We start from the raw sequence: 21583 nt of genomic DNA, 5'->3' as shown, positions 1-21583 counted from the left end.
TAGTTTTTTTGGTTTATTTCCACTTTCTTGGTTTATATTTCTTTGCCATTTTTGGCCTGAAAAAAATGTGTAATACAACCCAGAGGACTTGTCCATTCTGGCAACACAAACTGTCATTAAATGGATGTCATTTGAAAAGACCGCAATAGTTGCTTGACATTCAGTTCTAATTTTATCCAGTGGCCAGAAAAATCACAGTCATATTAATAAATACTCAATCCTTTCTGACTCATCTCAAAATTATGACATTCACTATATGAACTGCTAAAAGTGAATTTTCTTTTGCCTCTGATAACAGAGAATACAGAAGAAAGTATTTGGAGAGAGCGCTGGACCGATGGCTCAGGATAGGGACAGGAGAGAGGGCCCGGGATAGGGACTAGACAGATGGTTCAGGAGAGGGGTAGAAGAGATGGCTCACTGTGTAAGAGCACCTGTTGCTCTTCCAGAGAACTGCAGTTCGGTTCCCAGCCCCCACGTCGGGCAGCACACAGCTGGAGTCCATCTCCAAGTGGTCTGAAGCTCACCTCCATTGCCAGATGTCCTCATGCCCCCTTCTGGCCCCTGGGATTCCACCCACACCTGATCTCATATGCCTGCCCCTCCCACATATGTTTAACACAAAACAAATCTTCTAGAAAGGTTTTCTAACTCTAAAATGTCATTATTCTGTTTTCATGTAAAATTGTGGTTTAAAGTAGGAGCTGTCTTGTCTAGTTTCCCATCTAGAAATATGCATACATATGCATCTGCAAAAAGAAAGTACCTCAGGAAAAGGAAAAATGCAGAAAGATAATAAAATGAGTGTTGTCTGAAAATGCACAGGCGGACTATTTATTGGAGGTCTGCCTGTGTTTACTTGTAAGTAGGCTCTTAGAGGCCCTCCCCAGTGACTTACAAAATGGAAGATGCTATTGAGTTTCAAAAATAAAAGTAACATTGTTTACTTTAACCTTGTTAAGCAGAAGGGTCTTCAGAATCCCTCTTACTTAGTTTACTGGAAGCAGCAGATAGTGTAACCATCACCCCATCATATCTGATTATAGATTGATATATCATATTTAATATAAAGTTAGAAGACTAGAGATTCTCCAGTAAGCAATCAAAGAGTAATTACTTCTCCATAATTACCAAGAAACTTTATTGCCGTGCATTGATGTAATTATATTTTGAGTACTCCCTATTTGGGTGAGAGACTGTAATGCCTTCTCCCACCTCACAGTCTGAGCTTTATAAGAGCCTCTGGCTCCCACAAAGGCCCATTCTTCATTTAGTCTCTATTTAAACTACGGTTAAAGGCAACTAACCAAAATTAATTGGCACCATAATCCTGCAACAAGGAAACTGAAGGGAACACAACATTACCCTGCTTCAGAAGTCACTGCTCAGCCAGAGGAGCTCATTGCCATTACTGATCGACCCCTCCCCCAGCGTGTAGACAGTCAGAACAAACAAGTATCTGATTTCACTCTGTGCACACATTGCTTGGGGAGAGGGTTAAATGTATAAATCATGGCAAGAGGCTATGGGTAAAGAGGAGACCACGGGCGATACCTTTGCATGATCGAATCAAGGAGTTGTATCGTGCAGCTGTGTGCCATGTGCCTCCCAAGCGTTAGAAAGCCACGCAAGGCTTGGTGCTCTCCATGGAACTGTTCCTCTCCAGAAAATGAGCAGCTTCGGCTGGATATCTAGAACTCAAGGGTCATATTCTGGATATAAACCCATCTTCTAAAAATTAAGATATGTTCTTTATTGTTCCTACTTATACATGTGTGTTTGTGTCTCCGTGTGAGTCACAGGTGTGCAGATGCCTGTAGAGGGCAGAAGAGGGACCAGATCCTCAGGAACTGGAGTTACAGGCAGTTGTGAGCCGTCCTACAGGGGTGCTGGGAACTGAACCTGTGATCTATACAAAGAGGAAGAAACGGTCTTAACGACTGAGCTCTTTCTCCAGCCCCTTCTTTATAAAATGAAATATTTCAACTTTCATTTTGAGTTATAGTTTCTAAAATTTATTTAGTAAATATTTGGCCAAGGCTCTTGATAGGGGAAACCCAGTGTTTCAACCTGACAACGTTAATCAACATTTTCAGTGGCTTCAACCTCATATCTTATAAGGATTTGCAGTAGAATCCTTCAAGAACGTCACTCTGCAAGAAATTTTAAAATTCAAAGACATTTCGATTGAAAATTAAGAGCTTTATCCCGTGACTTCTAATTTTCACTCAGTGCTAAAATTGTTTTTTTCAATGAACAAAAATACTCAAAGACCTCAAAAGAGTTTTAAAAACCAGAAACTTATGGTCCCTATGTATTTAGCACAAATAGGGAATTTGCCGATATTTGCTTTGGTGGCACTTCTGTAAATTTTTTTTAGATTTGTTTTATCTTATATATAATTTGCCTTACTGGTGTTTTGCCTGCATGTGTGTCTGCGCATCATGTGTATGAGGTGCTAGTGGAGGTCAAAGAGGGCACTAGATATATAGAACTGGAGGTTCCAGCTTTTGTGAGCTGCAAGCTGGATGCTGGGCCTGGGAATTGAACCCAGGTCCTCTGAAAGACCAGCCGGTTCTTCTAATCACTGAGCCTTCTCTCCAGCCCCATTCTCTGTTTTTTTTTTTTTTTAACTGCCAGTGGATAAAAGATTCCAGGGTTAACTAATCATTGGAGTTTGCTTCTTTTGCTGTAGGCATGACATTCTAATTCTAAACATTCCAAGGTTCTAGGAATTCTTTAGATATGTATATACATGCATGCAGGCATAGATCTGCACACACATACACACACACACACACACACACACACACTTGCTTTATGTGTATATCGTGTGTGCATTGAGCATGTGTTTGGACATGTGGGTGGAGATTATAAGTCAACCCTGAATGTTATTTCTCATACCATCCATTTTGTTTCCGATACAGTCTCTCACTGGGCTGGAACTGGCTGGTTTGGCTAGGCTGGACAGCTAGCGACCTCAAGGGATCTACATTTCTTCATCTCTCCAGTTCTAGGATTAAAACTATCTCCCTGGTCCTTTAGTGCATATTTCTTTACCAATCCCTTGTATAAGTAAATGTACAATTAATATAAAGATATGTAATATATTAAAATTGAAATTAATTTTGTAATTACGGATACATACATACTTGTCTTAAAGAGGACAAACAAAATCGGGAGTTATTTCTTTGAGCAAAGACTTCCTAGAACACGACTGTAGAGTCATCACTGTTTAATGTTTTAATTCGGGACCTGGAGAAGGCGTTCCCCAGTGCATCCCATTGCTACGTGAACAGTTAGAGTCTCTACCTAATAGAAAGTTGTATCTTTGAAAGTTTCGCATTTGTAGTAGAAACCCTTGCAACCAAACAGTGATAATATCAACAGTGACTAGGAATAAAACAAAGCCAAACCACAGAGAATTTTTAGTGTGACCTCTTGAGATTTGAAAGGCAAGATATCCTACTTAGAGATACCGTGCTCACAGGGAGAGGCGGCTTTGACAGGTCTGCAGTTCTGATAGATCCCTTACCAGTCGGTAGCCAGAGAATGTTGACATGAATACCAGCGAGTAACAAAAGCAAGCTTCCGAGAAGCCCAGTGCAGCCCACCACCACAAGTCCGCACACAGTAGCAACACAGTCTGCCTCAGGAGAGGGTTATTAACAAAAGCTTTGTGGCATTCAAGGGAGACAGGATGGGGACCGAGGACAGAAGGGCAGCGGCAGCCCGTTTCTCCCGCAAGCATGACATAACCAAGAGGACGATTAGATATTTGCTCGTGATACAAACTTCAGCAAATAGAAGACAAATGAACACAGGGGAGTCCCTGGGTGTGGATTAACTCCAGCTGGTGTAGACACAGTGCACAGCAGTGTGGCAAGCACTTTAGACCTTGCCGTATCCTGGACCTCATGCCTTAACAGTTACCTAGCTTTGAACGTCAGGTCTCCAGACTGGGCAAGGCACTTGCCCACTACTAGTTCCTTCTTGTGAGAGTCAGATAAAGGACATTTGTGTTACCCACGAGACTTGCCCTCATCAGTAAGCACAGCGACAGCCTGTGCAAAGGGGCCGGGCTTTAGGAACCTCAGTTGTTGACAAAACAAATGAAGAACTTTAGCTATCAGAACCAGAAGGCGGTCCCTTCCTTACAGAATCCCTCTGAGCTAAAAAAGGAAGCTGTGTGAGCAGAAAGAAGTTACTGCATCTCATGGGTGCTGGACCCTTTGTTTTACTTGACTATAGGGAAAGTCACATGGGCATATACAAGTGTCAAACTCGGAAACTGCACGCCATGAACATGTATAATTTACCATATGTCAAAGAAGCCATTTTTGGGTTTTTGGGGGTGGGTTTGTGTGTTTGTTTGTTTGTCTTTTAAAGTCTGTTGCCCAGCAAGTTGGCTCAGTGGGTAAAGGTGTTTGCTCCAAAGCTTAAAGCCTGGGCTCAATCGCGAGAACTCATGTGGTAGAACGGGAGAGCCCACCATTACAAACTGTGCTTTGACTTCCATATGTCTGCCCATACACATGCACACAGACAGACAGATACATACATGCACACAGACAGACAAATTAATGAGTAAATAATTGCAATAATTTACATATGATTCAGAAATGGTGGCGCTTGCCTGTAATCACAACACCTGAGAAAAGCAGACAAGAGGTTTGCCATGGGTTTGAAGCCCTCCTGGACTACAGAGCGAATTCCAGTCCAGCCTAGGCTACAGCGGGAGAGCCTATAAAAGCAAACAAACAAAACCCAGACAGACAACTGCAACCTATCAGTACATCTGTGCATATTGGATTTATACAAGCAGACTTCACAGAAGCCTTTGGCCTAACAGGCAGGCTAGGATGACCCTTCTAAACATGGAAAACACAGCCAGCTCTTGGAGCAGAAAATGTGCATTGCATCTAGATTTCTGTACCTCGGCGAGGAGTTTGTCCTTCTGCTGGGGAGAGGATGGCATGGTGCGTGGTTTGGATAGGAACGGTTTTACGTGGCGTATGCAGCTTGCAGATCTCACAGGTAATGTTGTCACTCATCAGGCGCTGGTATTAATGATTGCTCTTCTGGAGGGAGAATTGACATCAGTTATAATTAAAGGCAGAGGTGACGGCAGATATCGTATTGTTCAGTCTTTCCTTTGCAGGATTCTTATAGTTTCATCTAAGTCGCTAAGCCAGGTGCTCCATAGATCAGTGAGAAAGTGCTGGGTTCCATGTTTAAATGTAGGGTGCTATCTGTACTTAAAGGTCCTATTTTTCTAAGGATGCCCTCAGACCTCCAGTGCTTGTGTGCAATGTGTCCTTATAACGAGTCTCACACATCTTCATTATCCATAGTGTGTTGGTCACTTTTCTGTGGTTTTGGCAAAACACCATGACTTAGGGTTCTAGAGGAATAAGTAGCCAGCGTGGCCGAGAGGCATGGCGGGAGGTGGCAGTCTCGGACAGTGCGGGGGCAGGAAGTTGTGAGCTCACATCCTTCAAACACAAGCAAGATGCACAAGGAGCACACACAATGGGAATGGCATGGGTCTTTAAACTCCCAAAGCCTACCTCCATGATGTGCTTCCTCCAACAAGGCCTCATCTCCTCGTCCCATCCTCAAACAGCACCACCAACGGCTGAACAAGTGTTCAAATGTCCCAACCTATGGGGGACATTCTTGGTCAAACCGCAGAACAAAGAAAATGTAAAAGCCCGTAACGTTATCCTGTCATAAAATCGGTGAGAGTGTGACCTCTGCCTCGCACTGAAAAGATCATGCCATGCCCACTCTCATGTCACCTTTGTATGATGTGACCTGATCCTGTTGTGTGGGATATTTCTGTGGAGGCAGCGCGCACGTGCACACACACACACACATTTATTCATCCTGAAAGGGGACCCATGACTGATCACAGCAACAGTGTCACCACCATGGTGAGCAATGCAGGAATATTTGTTGGTATTATGAACCGGAGTGTGAGTGCGGGCTACTCACAGAAGCACAAATGACTAAAAACGAAAAAAAATAAATAAATAAAAATAAAATGAAAAAGACGTGAAAAGCAGCCGCATCACGGAAAGGCCCAGCTGATCACAGGAGGCTGCTGCCCTAAGGTGTGCTGTCTGCATAGCTATCCAGCAGCTCAGCCATGGTTTCTTTCTATACCACTGTGGTAGGGCAAGAATCTTCCACTCCGTGTCTCTTGTCCCCCAGATATATGAGCTGAACCCCCTTCCTTTGGGGGGGTGAAATCTTTTAATTTGGAGTAAATCATCAGGCAACAGGTACGGCACTCATGTGGGGATGTGAAGTGGGCAGAGCATGGCTTCGGTGTGTGGATTTTCTTCCTTTTGGAATTCTAGAGCTCTTAGATCCTTAGCTAGAAGAAGACCCCTCTGTTCTCTTTGGCACATCTTAACCACCGTTACCGTTTGTCCAGCATTTCCCACTGCAGATGCTACTGGCTTGGCGGTAGCTCCTGCCATTGTCACCAGACCTTCCGTGGGGTATTCAGGTTAGTTGCATATCAGCACAGAGACCCCACAGAAAGTCCAGCACCAATGGCAGGAGCTACGTAATTGTCGGGCCAGTAGCATCTGCAGTGGGCAACACCAGGTTAAGGGCGACTGGGGTCCTAGGAGTGGCTGTGAGATTTCATCAGGTTCTCAGAGCATCACAATATACAATATGGGTTGGTTGCTTCTGAGGTCTAATTAATTAATTAATTAATTGGAGACAAGACCTTGTGCATGCCAGGCAGGCCTCGAGCTCATGATATCACCAGAATGATCTTAAAGCCCTGATCTGCTTGCCTCCAACCTGCACATGTTGGGATTACAAGCAGGCAGGGCCATGCAGCCCTAGAGAGTGGACTCAGGGCTTTGTGTGTACAACACACAAGGATTCTGCTAGCTGAGCTGCATCCTTACACCACACATTCAATGCTCTTGAACCACACCTGATCCCTAATATATAACTGGGGACCCTGACATTGGAAAGAAGCAAAACGACCCTAGGATGTCATGTGCTCTATGTAGAACAAAAGCCCTGTCTTATTTTCCGGTTCTCTTCAGCAGTGGTCAGCCGTGTCTCATTCTTTTCCTTCTGCTCCGTTAAAGAGACATGTGCAGCTAGCTGAGAGTGCACTTGGGGGATTGGTCAGAACATCACTGTCCTTTTCAGCCAAGTCATTTTCAAATAGGCAGCTTATTTGTAGACACTGCCTTACTTGTTCTCTTTCCCCACTATTGATTTTTTGAAACAATTAGAATGGTCTTCAAACTTGAAAAATGCCCAGGGATACAATTAATATTTAGCTGAATTCATGTTTTTGGATGGCAGGGGGAGGAAGTGATTTATTTTGGTTAATTATGAACTTATGAACTTACAAAATAATATTTGGTTTATCCCAACACACACACACACACACACACACACACATGCCAATTAACCTTCTCAGACTTCTTAATGTGTTCCCCAAATTTGCTGGTCAATATGACTTTCTCTTCAGACACATCGGGGCACGGAGGCAGTCACCAATTACCCACAATACTTTGCAGCACCAGTGTTGGGAGAGATATTCTAATAGACTTTAATTTTGACCACATTCTTCAAGGAGAAGTATTTGCTGAAGATGTTCGAGACCCCTACGGGCGTGGTAATTTATCAGACAAAGGCATAGAGAACCTCTGTTACTGGAAGCTAGGATTCATGCCCGACCCCATCTGCCAAATAGCTGGAGGCTGAAGTTAGTGGAAACAAACAGGCTTACTCAGGGTCAATATTAAGGAAATAGAGGATGCTTCTCTGTCTCAAATGTCTACTCTCCAGAGTTCAGTGCTGCTTCTGTGGGAGGGAGAAGGGTAGAGGGAGACGGGCTGGAAGTCCCTACTTCAGGCAGGGTTTCGGTCTTCAAGATACTACCGCATCATCATCTTCCTCCTCTTCCTCCTCCTCTTCCTCTTCCTCCTCCTCTTCCTCTTCCTCCTCCTCTTCCTCTTCCTCTTCCTCTTCCCCTTCCTACTCCTATTCCTTCTCCTCTTCCTCCTCTTATTGGATTTGGACCTGGCTCTTGGGCTCCTGGGGGCCACTTATGTGTTTTCACTTCAGACGAACACAGTCTTTTCTCCACATCAGTTCTCCGAGCTGAGGAGGCCTCTTTTAGGGGATGAGTCCTTACCAGTTTAGCGCTAGGAGAGAAGAGACAAAGCCTACACCCCCCTCTCCAGGAGCTGCTCTGACACGCTTAGCGATAGTTTATCAGCTCTTTCCCTTGCTATCCTGTCAGTTGGTCTCCCTGGTTTCTCACCAGCTTTTACTGGGAAACTGAAGGGGAAGCTCAAGTGAAGGATTCACTTCTAGACTTTGGGCAGCTACAGAGAATTAGTGAGAAGAGGAGCTAACTCGGGTGCTATTTTGTAAAATTCCCACCTCTTTGGCAAGCAGCTCCCAGCTGCTTCCTTCTCTTGTACTGCCTGGAGATGCCGGTCACTCAAGAACAAGACCTGGGGGCTAGAGAAATCAAGCCGCATACACCCTTCCCCTAATGGGACAGAGAGTTAAGAGGCTGTGCCATGCTGTGTCCTTGTAACCCTTCATACTAGACAGTGTAAGAGGTTTATGGCCCTACTCAGTAACTGGCTCCCTGGCACATAGACTATGCCAAGTTAACTCAAGTGGTATAAAACATCCCATCAATTCCCAGAAACCTTCAAAAGCAGGACTAACCCTCTTCATTTAAGAGGGTTTCTCTCTCAAGAAACCTTCACTCTTCCCTTCCTGTCACGTGTCCTCTGGCTGCCCTCCCTCTCTCTCTCTCCAGCTCTTAAGCCCCTGTCTGCTGCCCCTAGAATGAGAGTTCTCATACCTCAAAAGCTCAAATCCCAAGGTCTGGTTGCAAAGCCCTCTCTCCAAATAAAGCGAAATTCTGAGGTGTAACTTTGTGCTCCATTCCTTCTCAAACCTGCTGCTCTGATCTCTAAAAGAACTTCAAAGTCAATTTCTGTAGCTTGCATGGCGAAGGCACAGCTGCCTTGAGAGAGAAATAACCACAGCAAGTGCTGGGGACAGACCTATCTCTCCCTGCATCGGGAGACTGCCTTGGTAACAAGTGCACATTTTACTACAACCGGTTTTCCAGGAGTGTATGTTACACTCTCTCAGGGTCCACCCCTGCTTTCCTGAGGCCCAGCAATGGTGAAGCTCGGAGGAAAGTGGGCCAGAATGAAGACTTGAGAATGCTTCCTTAACCAAGACCCGCTGTGAACCCACCTCGACTAATTCGGTGGCATTTGCACTGGCGTTTGCTAATATGCCTTTACTTTCTTACCTTCCCAGCCCCCAGTGAGCCTTTGCTGTGCAAATTCGCTGATGGAGGACAGAAGAAGAGGCAGAGTCAGAACAAGCATACCCAGAATGGGAGGCCATGGCCCAGAGAAGGAGAGGTGAGTCTTAAGAGCCGCTCAGGAACTGGGGGGCAGTCCTCCCCAGGGAAGGCGGCAAAGCAGACATTGGGAGCCAAGTCCCCAGTCAGGAAGATGGCTCAGTGGCTAAGAGTACTTGGTGTGCCAGCATGGGGACCTGAGTTTGAATCTCCAGCACTTAGATAAGATGCTGGCCATAGCTATAGAAGTCTGCAATTCCCACATTCAGGGTTTGGGGGGCAGCTCCAGGATAATCTCTCCAAGATAGGGATAGATGGCTGACAACCTGCTCAAGGGATAAGATGGAAAGATAACGCAGGACATCTAATGTCCTCAAATACATTTAAAGAACCCTGGACATACATGGGTTTGCATGATGGTGATTCATCTCCAACCGCTAAACACACACACACACACACACACACACACACACACACACACACACACACACACATACTTCGATCTTACAGGAAACCAAATGTCCAGAATCAAACAGGCTTTAATGATTTCATGTGTAGACAAGAGAATGGCATTCCATGGAGAAGAACAAAGAGCTTGAAAATCGGCATCAAGGGAGCTGGAGACATAGCTCGGTGGTTGAGCCCTGCTCTTGTGTGCTCCACACTTGGTTTTCATCCCTAGCAGACCACAACACAAACCACAAAACCAAAGCCCTAGCATGCTGACAACCCCACTAATTAGAAGTCGGAGGCAGGGGCATCAGATGTTCAAGGACATCTTTGGGTACATTGTTAGTTCGGGTGATGTTAGAGCCAGTCTCAAAAAAAAAAAAAAAGTCTTCCAAATGTCTTTGCAGAAATCTGAAAGGAATCCATAATCAGGAGACAAATGGCAGGTTGGCATTTCTCCTTTAAGATAAATTTTATCAGGAGGGCTTTCTGGCTACTTACCCTCATTCCCATCATGACTGGAGCACAGGGAGGGAGCGGAAGTCAGAGAGCCATCAGGGAGCAAAGGGGGTATAAGACTTTGATAGATTCTCAAGGCTGGTGGCTGGTTCCCCTCTAGGTTTCTAGGTTATGTAATGTGCCTCAGCCAGCACGACCAGGAGGGGCAGAAGGAAGGTACTAAGGAAAGAGGATAAACTTCCCTTTTGTTTGCAGGGAGTTGGGTGAGGGAGGTCAGCTTGTTCTTCCCTGTGGAGATTTGTGTGCCTTCCCAGCAGGGTTTGTCAGCTACAGGGAGTAGGATGGGGGAACAAGTGTTCTAGTTCCTGGGAGAGAGGAGACCTGTGATCTAGCACTTACCACAAATAACTGATCAGTAATTACAGAGTGGTTATGCCATGCAGGTACAATTATTTAAGGCAACACTTTCAGGGGAATGCATTTTGAGAATCCAGTGTTTGTATTCTGAAAAGGGCAAGAATTTAGGTTAGTTTTACCCTCTCATGGTGGTTCTCTTAGTTTCTTTTCCTATTGCTGTGTATATATTTAAAAAAAGAATCTTTGCATTTTAATGGAGAAAGAGTTTATTCAGCTTAGAGTCCATCATGGTGGAGAAGTCATGGTAATCAGCTGGTCACATGATGTCATATCCACTGTTCGGAAGATGCACGCCAGTGCTCAGTTCCTTTTTTCTTTTTCTTTTTTTTAACAGTCCAGGGTCTGCTGCCTAGGGAATGATACTGCAGTGGGCTGATCTGTCCACCTCAGTTAATATAATCAAGGTAATCCCCACAAACAGGCCCACAGGCCCTGTGTTTAAAGTGATTGTAGATTGTGTCAAGTTAATAACACTAACCACCATAGTGGTACATAGACACATGCATGAACATTTATGCCCATGCCCACATGTTCATGAGTGTGTTGCTATGGTATTTAAGAGAGACAGAAAGATGCCAATTTAAAATATATTTTTTTCTACTAGCCAGAAAGGAGGAGGAAAAGCTGGTACAAAATCCTGCTGTTCATAAAAAGGACAAAAGACAAAAAAAGAAAGAGATTTCCACTAGCCGTATATGTCTCCTCATAATACAAACTGACAGTGAGCTGTGGCTCTATGCCTTATGGGACTTGTGAATTAGTAGTCCTCTTGGTTATTAATTTTTATAAAATAACAAGGAAAAGGCACCTAGGCTTTTGTAGTTTTTTTGTTTTGTTTTGTGTTTTGAGGAAATATGATTTGAATGATTAAATAAATGACATTTTGTGCCAAAGCCATAATTTTGATAGAGGAGTTTTAGTATTTCTGTTCCAAGTACCTGCTTTGTCCATTTGTTGTTTGAGAGGCATCATAATTACGTGTCATCATTTTCCCTGAGCATCAAGAGAGCTGTTTTAAGAAAGAAAGGAAGCTGGGAGATTCTCAGAAAGTACTTTAGCCATTTTCTATTTTCTGAGGCGGGTCTGAGTGTTTCTATAAGGGTCTGCAAACGCCTCTTGAATTGCATAGCTGTAGTCAAGTCAAGCACTGTATAATGTATATCATTACAGTAAGTACGTAAAATAAAACCAGAATATTCATTGAGTATCAGAAGCCAATGGAAAAATGCAAGAGTGTTCATAATTCCTGTCAGGAAGTAAGCTGAGATTGCTTGTGTTTTAATGAGGGCGTGGGAGTGACCTGTGTGTTGGGGATTGGGTCCAATGATCGGGAGAGAGTCTTATAGCCACAGCACCATCCCATTTGTCCCATACAAAGCATTCATAGTCTAAAAACACTCATTTGACCTTAAAATTTGATTAGGCAAAATGCTTGTCAATTACAGTTATCTTTTCGGCACATACTACAACCCCCAGCTCTATGAGTTCATGAGGAAACTTGGCTCTAATGACAGATTTCGTCTCCTGTGGAAGAAGCTGTGACACTTTCCCCAGGTCATGAAGAGGCAGTTATAGGCCGATCACAAATTTTGGTATCAGTGTAAAAACCACAAAACACAAACAAACAAAACCAACTCTCACCACAGAGAGAACTAGAGATTGTTAATTTGGAGCCAACTATAATTGACTGTGGCCAGGGAACACAGATACTGATCACCTCACATGCCATGGCCCCAATGCAACAGCAACAGGGCTTCAATAACATAATAATCAAAGGCAAAATCAAGGTACTTTTAAATACATTATTGGGACACAAGGTAGGTGAATGGCAGCGAAGCGAGAATCTTTGCTATGAGTCCCAGATGCTCTCTGGTGGCAACCTTAAACTCAGCATTGGGGTGGGGGGCTCTAGAGGCTCTGTTTATACAGTCCAGAAAATCTTTACCTTATAGGTGAGGGATAAATAAAGCCCAAGAGAACCTGACCTTTAGCCTGCCACATTCATTTTCTTCCTAATCAAATGTGGGTTCCCCATCACCACAATCACCACCACCACCACTGGAAACTTTAGTTCATCAGAAATTAAATGGACAAATGTAAAAACTGGATAAGGCGACTGGACATCTCATGAGCTCTGAGCATTTCTGACCAAGGGATATGGTGGAAGAGAATTGGGGTCGATTCCCAATGTCAGCCTCAGAACTTCATGTGGGTATTTGTGGCATAGATGTACAAGTGTGTGAATACACATATGTACACAACACACTCATAGAAAAACACACATACACACACCACACACCAATGAAAATAAAAACACACCACACACACACGAAACAACACACACATATATATACACCACACGCACATGAGAAAACACACATACATATACCTCCCACTCATGAAAACACACACACATACACACACATACATACACCTCATGAAAAATACACATATACACACATCACACGTACACTTGAAAATAAAAACACACAGTTACACACACCATACACACATGAAAAACATGCAGATACACGCACACCATACACACATGAGAAAACACACACATACCACATATAGAAACCACACACACATGAAAACACACACACCACACATGAGAAAACACACACATTCACATACACCATGCACATGAAAATAATACTCTGCTATTCTATAATTCTATTTTGAGTCTTGGCTATATTCTTCCTCTATTCAATCTCAGGACTAAGAGATGTAACCCTCTTCAAAGCCTTTTCTGATGGACGATGTGTCAGTTCATTCTCAGCTAGCACAGATGCTTGAAAAGGTGACTTAAGAGGGGAAGTGTTGAGTCTGGTCACATGTCAAGAATACAGTCCATCATAGCAGAGAAGGCACGGCAGGAGGAGCATGTGGAAGCTGCTCACACAGAGTCTTCAGTCTAGAGGTAGAGATGAGAGCTGAATGCTGTGCTCAGCTCACTTTTACAGTAGGTCTGCCCACCTCAACTAGACCAATCCAGACACTCCCTTATGGTTATACCCAGAGGTTGGTCTCCCAGGTGATTCTAGATCACTGACCATTACATTAAGGCTGGATCACAGATTTTTAAGTGGATCGTGTGTCTGTGTGTGTCTGTATGTGTGGGTTTGTGTGTGTGTATGTGTATTTGTGTGTGTTTGTGTGTGTATGTGTATCTGTATTTGTGTGTGTTTGTGTGTGTATGTATGATGTATGTATGTATGTATGTATATTTCACAGTCTATAAAGCAATGATACGCCTTCAGTCACTGTTGAGATGGGGTTGCTTCAGAATGGTGGATCCTGTAATTGTAAGACTTTAGAAGCTTATGAGGAGAATCATGAACTTGAACTACATCCTGCCTCAAATCTGGCAACACTGTAGTCAGTTGAGGCCACCGTTCTAGAAGTAACTGAAGGCAAGAGAAGATGGAGAAGGGATTCTTGCTCGTGGTTATCTGGTCTGAACTGGGTGCCCCCTAACTTTGGCTTCCACTCATCTGTAGTTCATTCTGGTGGAAGCACAGTTTCACACTGTTCAGACCAAGTCCAGGGTGTTCTCCAAATCCCCTGGGATTAAGGAATGAACAAAAGCAGGGGAAGGGGGGTCTATACTGTGATCCCATGCTGGTATCCTGGCAGGGGAGGGAGCATCCCAAGGGGAGACAGGAGTCAGAGCTCTATTCTATCCCAAATGCTCCTCCTCTCTGGCTGTCAGACTACATCACCTTGAATTTGAAAAATTAATATAGGGGGCCAAGTTTGAACCCCAAGGACAGCAGCCAAAGGCCCCTGTTCTGTATCCATAAGAGGGGGTATATACCTGTGGTGGTATAGCAGGGATAGGGGAAACTCTTCTGGACCCAGAGTCCTCGAGAAGTTAAATCCAGCATCCCACAAACCCCTAGACACCTTTCTCTTTCATAAATGTGGATTTAAAAATTGTATTATATGTATTTATTGTGCATACTGCTGTGTTACATACAGACATTTTCATGCAAATATACGCTGTACATCATGTGTGCTCTCCCTATGCCTTCTTTCCCCGACCTTTCTTACTTGAAAACCCCTATCCAGTAAAAGGTAAGAGGTACTATTTAAGATGGAATGCCTATGGCTAGAAAGATGGCTCATTGGATAAAATACTTGCCGTGTGTCAGCATCAGGACCACAGTTCAGATGGGTAGCACACACCTGTAAACTGGATATAGTGGCTGTGGTGGCTGCATGTAACTACAGAGCTGGAGTAGGAGGGAGAGAACGGGGGATGTAATTTAACCAGAATGGGGGAAACATCAAGTGTGAGATTCTGCCTCAGTAAAAAGAAGAGAGAAATCAAGGAACTTACCCTCAAGTCCCCCTCTGGCCTCTACATGCACACATAGAAACCCACACACATGAAATCACATACATGCATTCAACACACACACACACACACACACACACACACACACACACACACACAGATGAATGTGTGTACTTGGAGATGGGATGCATACCCCATCTTCCTAAGGAATGAATTTGGGAAAAAGAAATAACAACGAAATCTTTAAAACCAGTACCTATAATAGAGACAAGAAACTGGAGATAACCTGTGTCCAGTTGAGTTAAAATACAGGGAAAGAGCATTTAAACTTACAATTAAATCTACATACCTTCAGGTCTTTGTGTCGTGGCTTTCTATAAATTTTAAAGAAGATGACATAGTGAGGAGAAAATTAGACATATTCTGTCATGGTTTGGACACCCTGAAAATGAGCTTACTTTTCTGTACTGATTTCTGTTCCCCAAATTCTTTTGAAATGTGGGGAAACTAAGGGGATGATAATAACCTACATGCCTGGTAAGAAGAAAGAGAAGGAAATGCCCATCCCCCCCACCCCACTCTTGAAAATTCAGAAACACTGATAAAGTGAAAAGAATTTCTGCTCCATGTTGCAAGCACTTTAGAGTCAAGCTAAACACAGAAATTGATAGGCCAATTAAAACTTCATTATTTAAAGCTTTTTTCTTTAGGGCAACATTTTGATAGTTAATTAGCATGCGTTGGTGAAATGCATGTATTTATTAAGCTGTAAGACTGGGGACTTTGCACACAGAAGTAGACAGGAATAAGCAAGATTTTCAAATGGAGATGCAAGCTATGACTTGACGAGAATGGAAACCACATGGTGGGGACATTTTAAGTGATCACCTGATCTTGCAAGAGATGCCTAGAATGCTAAGTGACATGGGGCAGACTCTCCAGTACTCAAGAGTTCTTTATTTTTATGATTGATTTTATTTTCCATTTAAATGTTTTTCCATACATTATATTCCAATCATGTTCTCACCTCCCCCAAGTCCTCCAAGATCATCCCCAGCTCCCAACTGCACAACGTTAGTAAATTTTATCCTTCACAAACCTTGTTAATGTCTAGCTGAGTGGAAGGTGGCCAGATTGAAACCCGCTTCAAGATGCAACCTGCTACTCTACTCTCACAATTTTGTCTTAAATATATGGAGAAAATCTGATTCATCTAAAGGGCATTATGAAGTCCTAGAAGGATCTGGAGAACCTACAGGAACCACTGGCTTGGAGAAGCTTACAACCAGCCCTGGGCTGACATCCAACATTCCTACAGTCTAGAAGGACAATGGATCTTCTTAAGACCATGAAAGGAAATGTATTTCATAATAAATAGTATGGCTGCTTGTCTAATGAGGAAATCATTTCCTGGTCCACCCTACAGTTGCCTCTACAACCTCACCCAATCAGGAGAGATCTGGGTAATGGCCGTCATAACAGGAATCACCCAATATGGACCTCTATTGTTTATGTTCTAAATGGCCAATGGTTATGATATAATTGCACCAAAACAGTTTTTATGTCATTGTCAGGTTAAGGGCGAAGTCCCTTTATCTGTGCTGTGGATGTCACCATCCCTGGGATGTTGCATTTCTCAGAGTGCAGGCCATACTCTTGTGGCTGTTCCCAGGAGGATGCTACTCATCTTAACTGTGACAGCGTGCCTCCAGATGGTCTGGAACCAGGAACGTTCCAGGCTAGTTCTAAAAGATGTCAGGAACATGTAGGCACAATCTACTGCTTATTCCCATGTTCCCAAAGAATTCACTTCCAGGGACTACCCGAAGCCAAGTTAGAAACTGGACTCTATTCCAACTAGCAAGCGTGTCTGACTAAAGAGTAAAGAAACAGATGACAAAGTCAAAATCTAATTGATGGCACCCTAGTACTCCTGTGACGATAGTTACACACTGAAATAGCAATGACCACCACCACCTGACATGGGCAGAGAGAGCAAGGAGCAAGGAGAGAGAGAGAGAGAGAGAGAGAGAGAGAGAGAGAGAGAGAGAGAGAGAGAGAGAATATGAATGAATTATGAAATATGTATACTTGTAGCCTGATTTCAACAACAATGTAGAGAAGTTGGGTATATTTCCACTATGCTGTGAGAGCTACTCAGATTTTGAAATTTCTTTATGTTTCGTTGTGAGTGGCTTTTGGGTTTGTGTAAAGATTTTAGAAATATAAGTAAATCTTAGTTTAAATTAAGATATTTAAACTTAATATCTAGATACTACACTTAATTTTGTCTTTAAATAGCCCAGATAGTATTCATTATTATTGACATTATCTCTGGCTGCCTCAAAGCACTAACCTTTTATAAGCTATCCCCAAGCTTGGTGCTAGTGGATTCAGCAAATACCTTTGGTAGCTATCCTATAGGACTTTACTCCCCAAAATAAAAACCACATTTTGGTCACAGTCACAAATAAGAGACATGAGAATTATATAAGAAGCAATCGAAGCAAGTACTTGGTGAAGAAAAGCCAAGATTTTATTATGAAGAAAAACCAATATGGCAGTGTTTCTTGTCTTGTGTTGTACTCATAATGATCTGACGGAGTCAACTGAAAGGCAATCGTCAGGGCAAGACAAATATTCCCCTCTAGTTGATGCTCTGAAGATACTTTTTCTTATTACGGAAATACTTTTTTTTTGAGATTGTAATTACATCCTTTCCCACTTCCCTTTCCTCCTTCCAAACTCTCCCACGTCCCCTTCCCTGCTCTCTTTCAAACTGATGGCCTCTCTCCTTCATTAGTTATTATTACATGCACAGATGTATATCCAAACACATACGCATTCCTAACGATAACCTGCTCATTCTGCGTAATGCTGCCTGGGTGTGTTTTTAGGGGTGGCCGTTTGGTGTTAGATAACCAGTTGGTGCGTCCTTCCCTAGGTAAAACCATTTCTCCCACTCTGAGCATTCCGTAGTTGCCTGTGTCATTTGTGCCCCTCACCCCCACTTCCATTAGCCTTGGCACATCTGTTGTTCTTGTTCAGATCCTGTTTGTGCAGTCATGTTTGTAAGACATTATGGGTACTGCTTATGACATTACTAGGGGAATGATAATCACAGTAAGTTCCCCCAACCCTCTGGCTCTTATGCTCTTCCTACCCCCACTTCCTCAATGACCCCCTGAGCTACAAGTATTTGAGCTGCTTTGTATGTGTAGCTAATGGCACTGGGCTCCACAACTCTGCATTTTGATCGGCTGTGGTTTTCTGTGACGCTCTCTGTCTGTTGCAGAAAGAGCTTTCCTTTCCTTGGTGGTGATGAGGGCTACTCTCATCTGTAGGTCTAAGGACAAATGTTCAGAATGTAGTTAAGGATCATGCTGCCTCAGTCAAGTGGTAGCTTTCAATTCCCCCCAGAGATCCCTGACTTCACTGGCCCTGGGTAGTTGGCTAGGTTTCCAGTGCCAAGCATGTCTTACCTATTGTTGAGTGGATCCTAAGTCCAGTCAGAGAGCTGTTGGTTGCTGCCAAGGTTTGTGTGCCACTATTTCGCCCTTAGGGCTCTCATGCCATACTGGTCTGTGTTGTGGTTCATAGACTCATACCTGGGTAGGACTATTGGTTGCACCCTCCCTTGGAGACCTATGTGACAGCTTCTGGTACCATGAAGGCTAGTTCTTAGAAAGGTAGTTTCCAGCTCAGGATCCCCTGGGCTCTATGTCTGAAGTGCACTCAGGGGGCAACTGAAGGCTGTGGAACCCTGAACAACAATCCAAAAGAAGACTTATCATGCCTGCTGTTGAAGTTTTTGTTAGGTGGTCTTGGCTCTTAGAGGGAGCATTGTGAACCAAGATGTGGAAATTCCATTTATACTATATATGTATATCTATACACAGACTTGCATGTATTGTAGGCTTTTATGTTTTAGGTAGCTAGCTAGTGTTATAACTTTTTAAGACATCCTTTCTTGAAGATATTTTAGTTCAATGCATTTCTATTAGCCAAGATATAGGCCTATGAATAAAATGAATATATATGAGTAACCTTGACTTGTATACACACACACACACACACACACACACACACACACACACACACACAGAGAGAGAGAGAGAGAGAGAGAGAGAGAGAGAGAGAGAGAGAGAGTTATTTATTTTATCAGCTTTAAACAAAGTTGTTTGTTATAATGTGGAACCCTGTATTATGTTTTATGTGGTCTGTTTTCAGTCATGGTTAGGAATATCCTCTGTCCATAACCCTGTTTATTCAAAACTAGTATTAACAGGATTTCTCTTCCTTGCTTGTGAGTGGAGGAAGTCTGTACAGGCTTTGTGGCAGAGTGCAATCTGCATGCTATTTTAGACTCCAAGGCCAAGACAGCATCGATGAACTTATTTCCAAATCCAGTCCCAAGACATTGAGTCATCACTTACTCTAAATCCATTTATGATTGAGAAAAATATCCTTTTGGATCTCAATGACGGGTCAGCAACCATTCTGATCACATGGGGCTACACCATATATTCAGATTTACAATGAGTCATCTTTCTCTTTGAGCTGTACATTGTAGCTTGGCTGGTTTGTGTTTGTTTCTATTTTGAACAAAGGTGAATACAGGCAGACTGAACATCAGGTGATCTATTTCAGTCATGTCCTGTCACGACCTTCCTCAGTTGTTATCCCGAGCTTCGTCGGCTCATTGAGTGTCTTCACCTGATAGGTGCAGGAGGCAGGGGCATGACTGTTAGTGTGCATAGTCATAGGAAGAAACCTTCTAATGGTATCTTCCATGCTTGCTTTCACAGTTAGACATCTTTGCCAGGAAATGTCCTTTTAAATGAACTCATGGTATAGCCGTCAAAGCCACAGCAAGTACATAGCCATCACCGGCTACAGAATGAGCCCAAAGCAAGCTTCAAAGTGAGACCCTGTGTCAAAATAAAGAGTAACTAGGACTGGGCATACATAAGAGTGGTGGGGCTCTTTCCTAAAATATATGAAACTAGGCTCTATCCTCAGCTACAGGTCAAAACAGGAGTCGCTTGAAAGTTGGTCTCAGCACTTAAGAGCACTTGTTCTCTCTCTCTCTCTCTCTCTCTCTCTCTCTCTCTCTCTCTCTCTGTGTGTGTGTGTGTGTGTGTGTGTGTGTGTGTAGCTATATTAATTGTGAGCTTGGAGATTGTGAGCTACCTTACTTTACATGGGTGCTAGAAACAAAACTCAGGCTCTCTACAAGTGCTGAAAGAGCATGTAGTCTAAGCCATACAGTAAACTCAAGGTCAGCACAGGATACATGAGACCCTGCCTCCAAAAGAAAAATAGAACACAATAGACCCAAATTGACATTAAAAAATAAATCAAAGTACTGTCTGTAGTTAGACTCAGATCTATGCAACGGAGACCAAAGAAAGAAAAGAAAGACTAAAACATTAATAAAAATAACCAGAGTTGTGGCCACAGGTCATTGTTCACAGTCATATTGTTCATAAATATTAACCATTTGTTTGTCAGCATGTATCATGGAGTTGTCAGTCCACACTTATTTCCAATCCAAAGTGTTTTCCAAAATTGAAAAGCTCCACATTGCCCCCTCTGGTGGAAGTCTCTCCGTCCCATGCTGACACACCCTGGGAAACAGTGTTTGGGAACATTATGAGCTTTGAGTGTGACAACTCTGAAACCTCCACTCTTCTCTGAGGAGGGTAGAGTAATAACCTTTTGCAAATGTTATGGACTGAGGAGGATCTTCAGTGGCACTTTTCTTCATAATTTAGGCTAAGGATACAGGTCCTAGAGTTTAAGCCATATGTTCCATGACTTCTGAGCTAAGAGATGACTCTGGATAAGGTCTTTAAGTGGGTCAACACCATGCTTCAGTCCCATGGGATCTTGATGGTTAGTGGTGCATGTTTATGATTAGAGACAGCACAGGAGATGACCAGGGTAAAGCTTAGTGGCTGGTGCCTGGCTGGCTACACTATCACAAACTACAACTGTTTTGTAGTGTTGTGATGCCATTGCATGGCTCTTGTTTGCTGAGAGCAAGCTCTGTTCTGCACACACACACACACACACACACACACACACACTCACACACACAAACATACCCACAGACAAGCACAGATTCTCTCTCTCTAAATGCATATGAAATGATGTTCTTAAATGATAGAAACAAAATCTGCTGCCAAAATAATGCTGTTGAAATTTTTGACTTATGATATAAAGTATTTTAAACACTAGAAATTAATATATTTTGTGTTTGTCCCACATTGCACTCAAGTTCTAGTAACATCGCACTCCAAATCATAAACCATCACTTAAGACTGAAGTATTAGATATTTGTAAGAATCTTGGACAAACTCTTTTTCTTTGAAGGTCATATAATCATAAAAGTCACAGGTTGGCAGAAGGAAAGAGGACTAAAATGGGAAAGTATAAAGAAAGAAAATGATAATAATATTAATAGTAACACTGTCTTGGGCTAGAGAGGTGGCTCGACAGTGAAGAGCATAGTTCCCAGCACCCATGTCCTGTGGCTTGCACTTCCTGTAACTCCAACTTGTCTG

General features: G+C 43.1%; 1 protein-coding gene across 1 annotated transcript in view; it reads left to right on the top strand.

The window, feature by feature from the left end:
- Nucleotides 1–21583, top strand: part of Rbms3 (RNA binding motif, single stranded interacting protein 3) — a 688236-nt gene that overhangs the window by 535352 nt on the left and 131301 nt on the right. Inside the window, 1 exon segment of the mRNA NM_001401889.1 lies at nucleotides 9340–9446. Within this exon segment, the coding sequence (NP_001388818.1) occupies nucleotides 9340–9446 (107 nt within the window).

Source organism: Rattus norvegicus, chromosome 8 (assembly GCF_021556685.1).
Source record: "Rattus norvegicus strain SHRSP/BbbUtx chromosome 8, alternate assembly SHRSP_T2T, whole genome shotgun sequence".
Lineage (NCBI taxonomy): Eukaryota > Metazoa > Chordata > Mammalia > Rodentia > Muridae > Rattus > Rattus norvegicus.
Note: the sequence above shows the minus strand (reverse complement) of the source record. Positions and strands in the feature narration are given on the sequence as shown.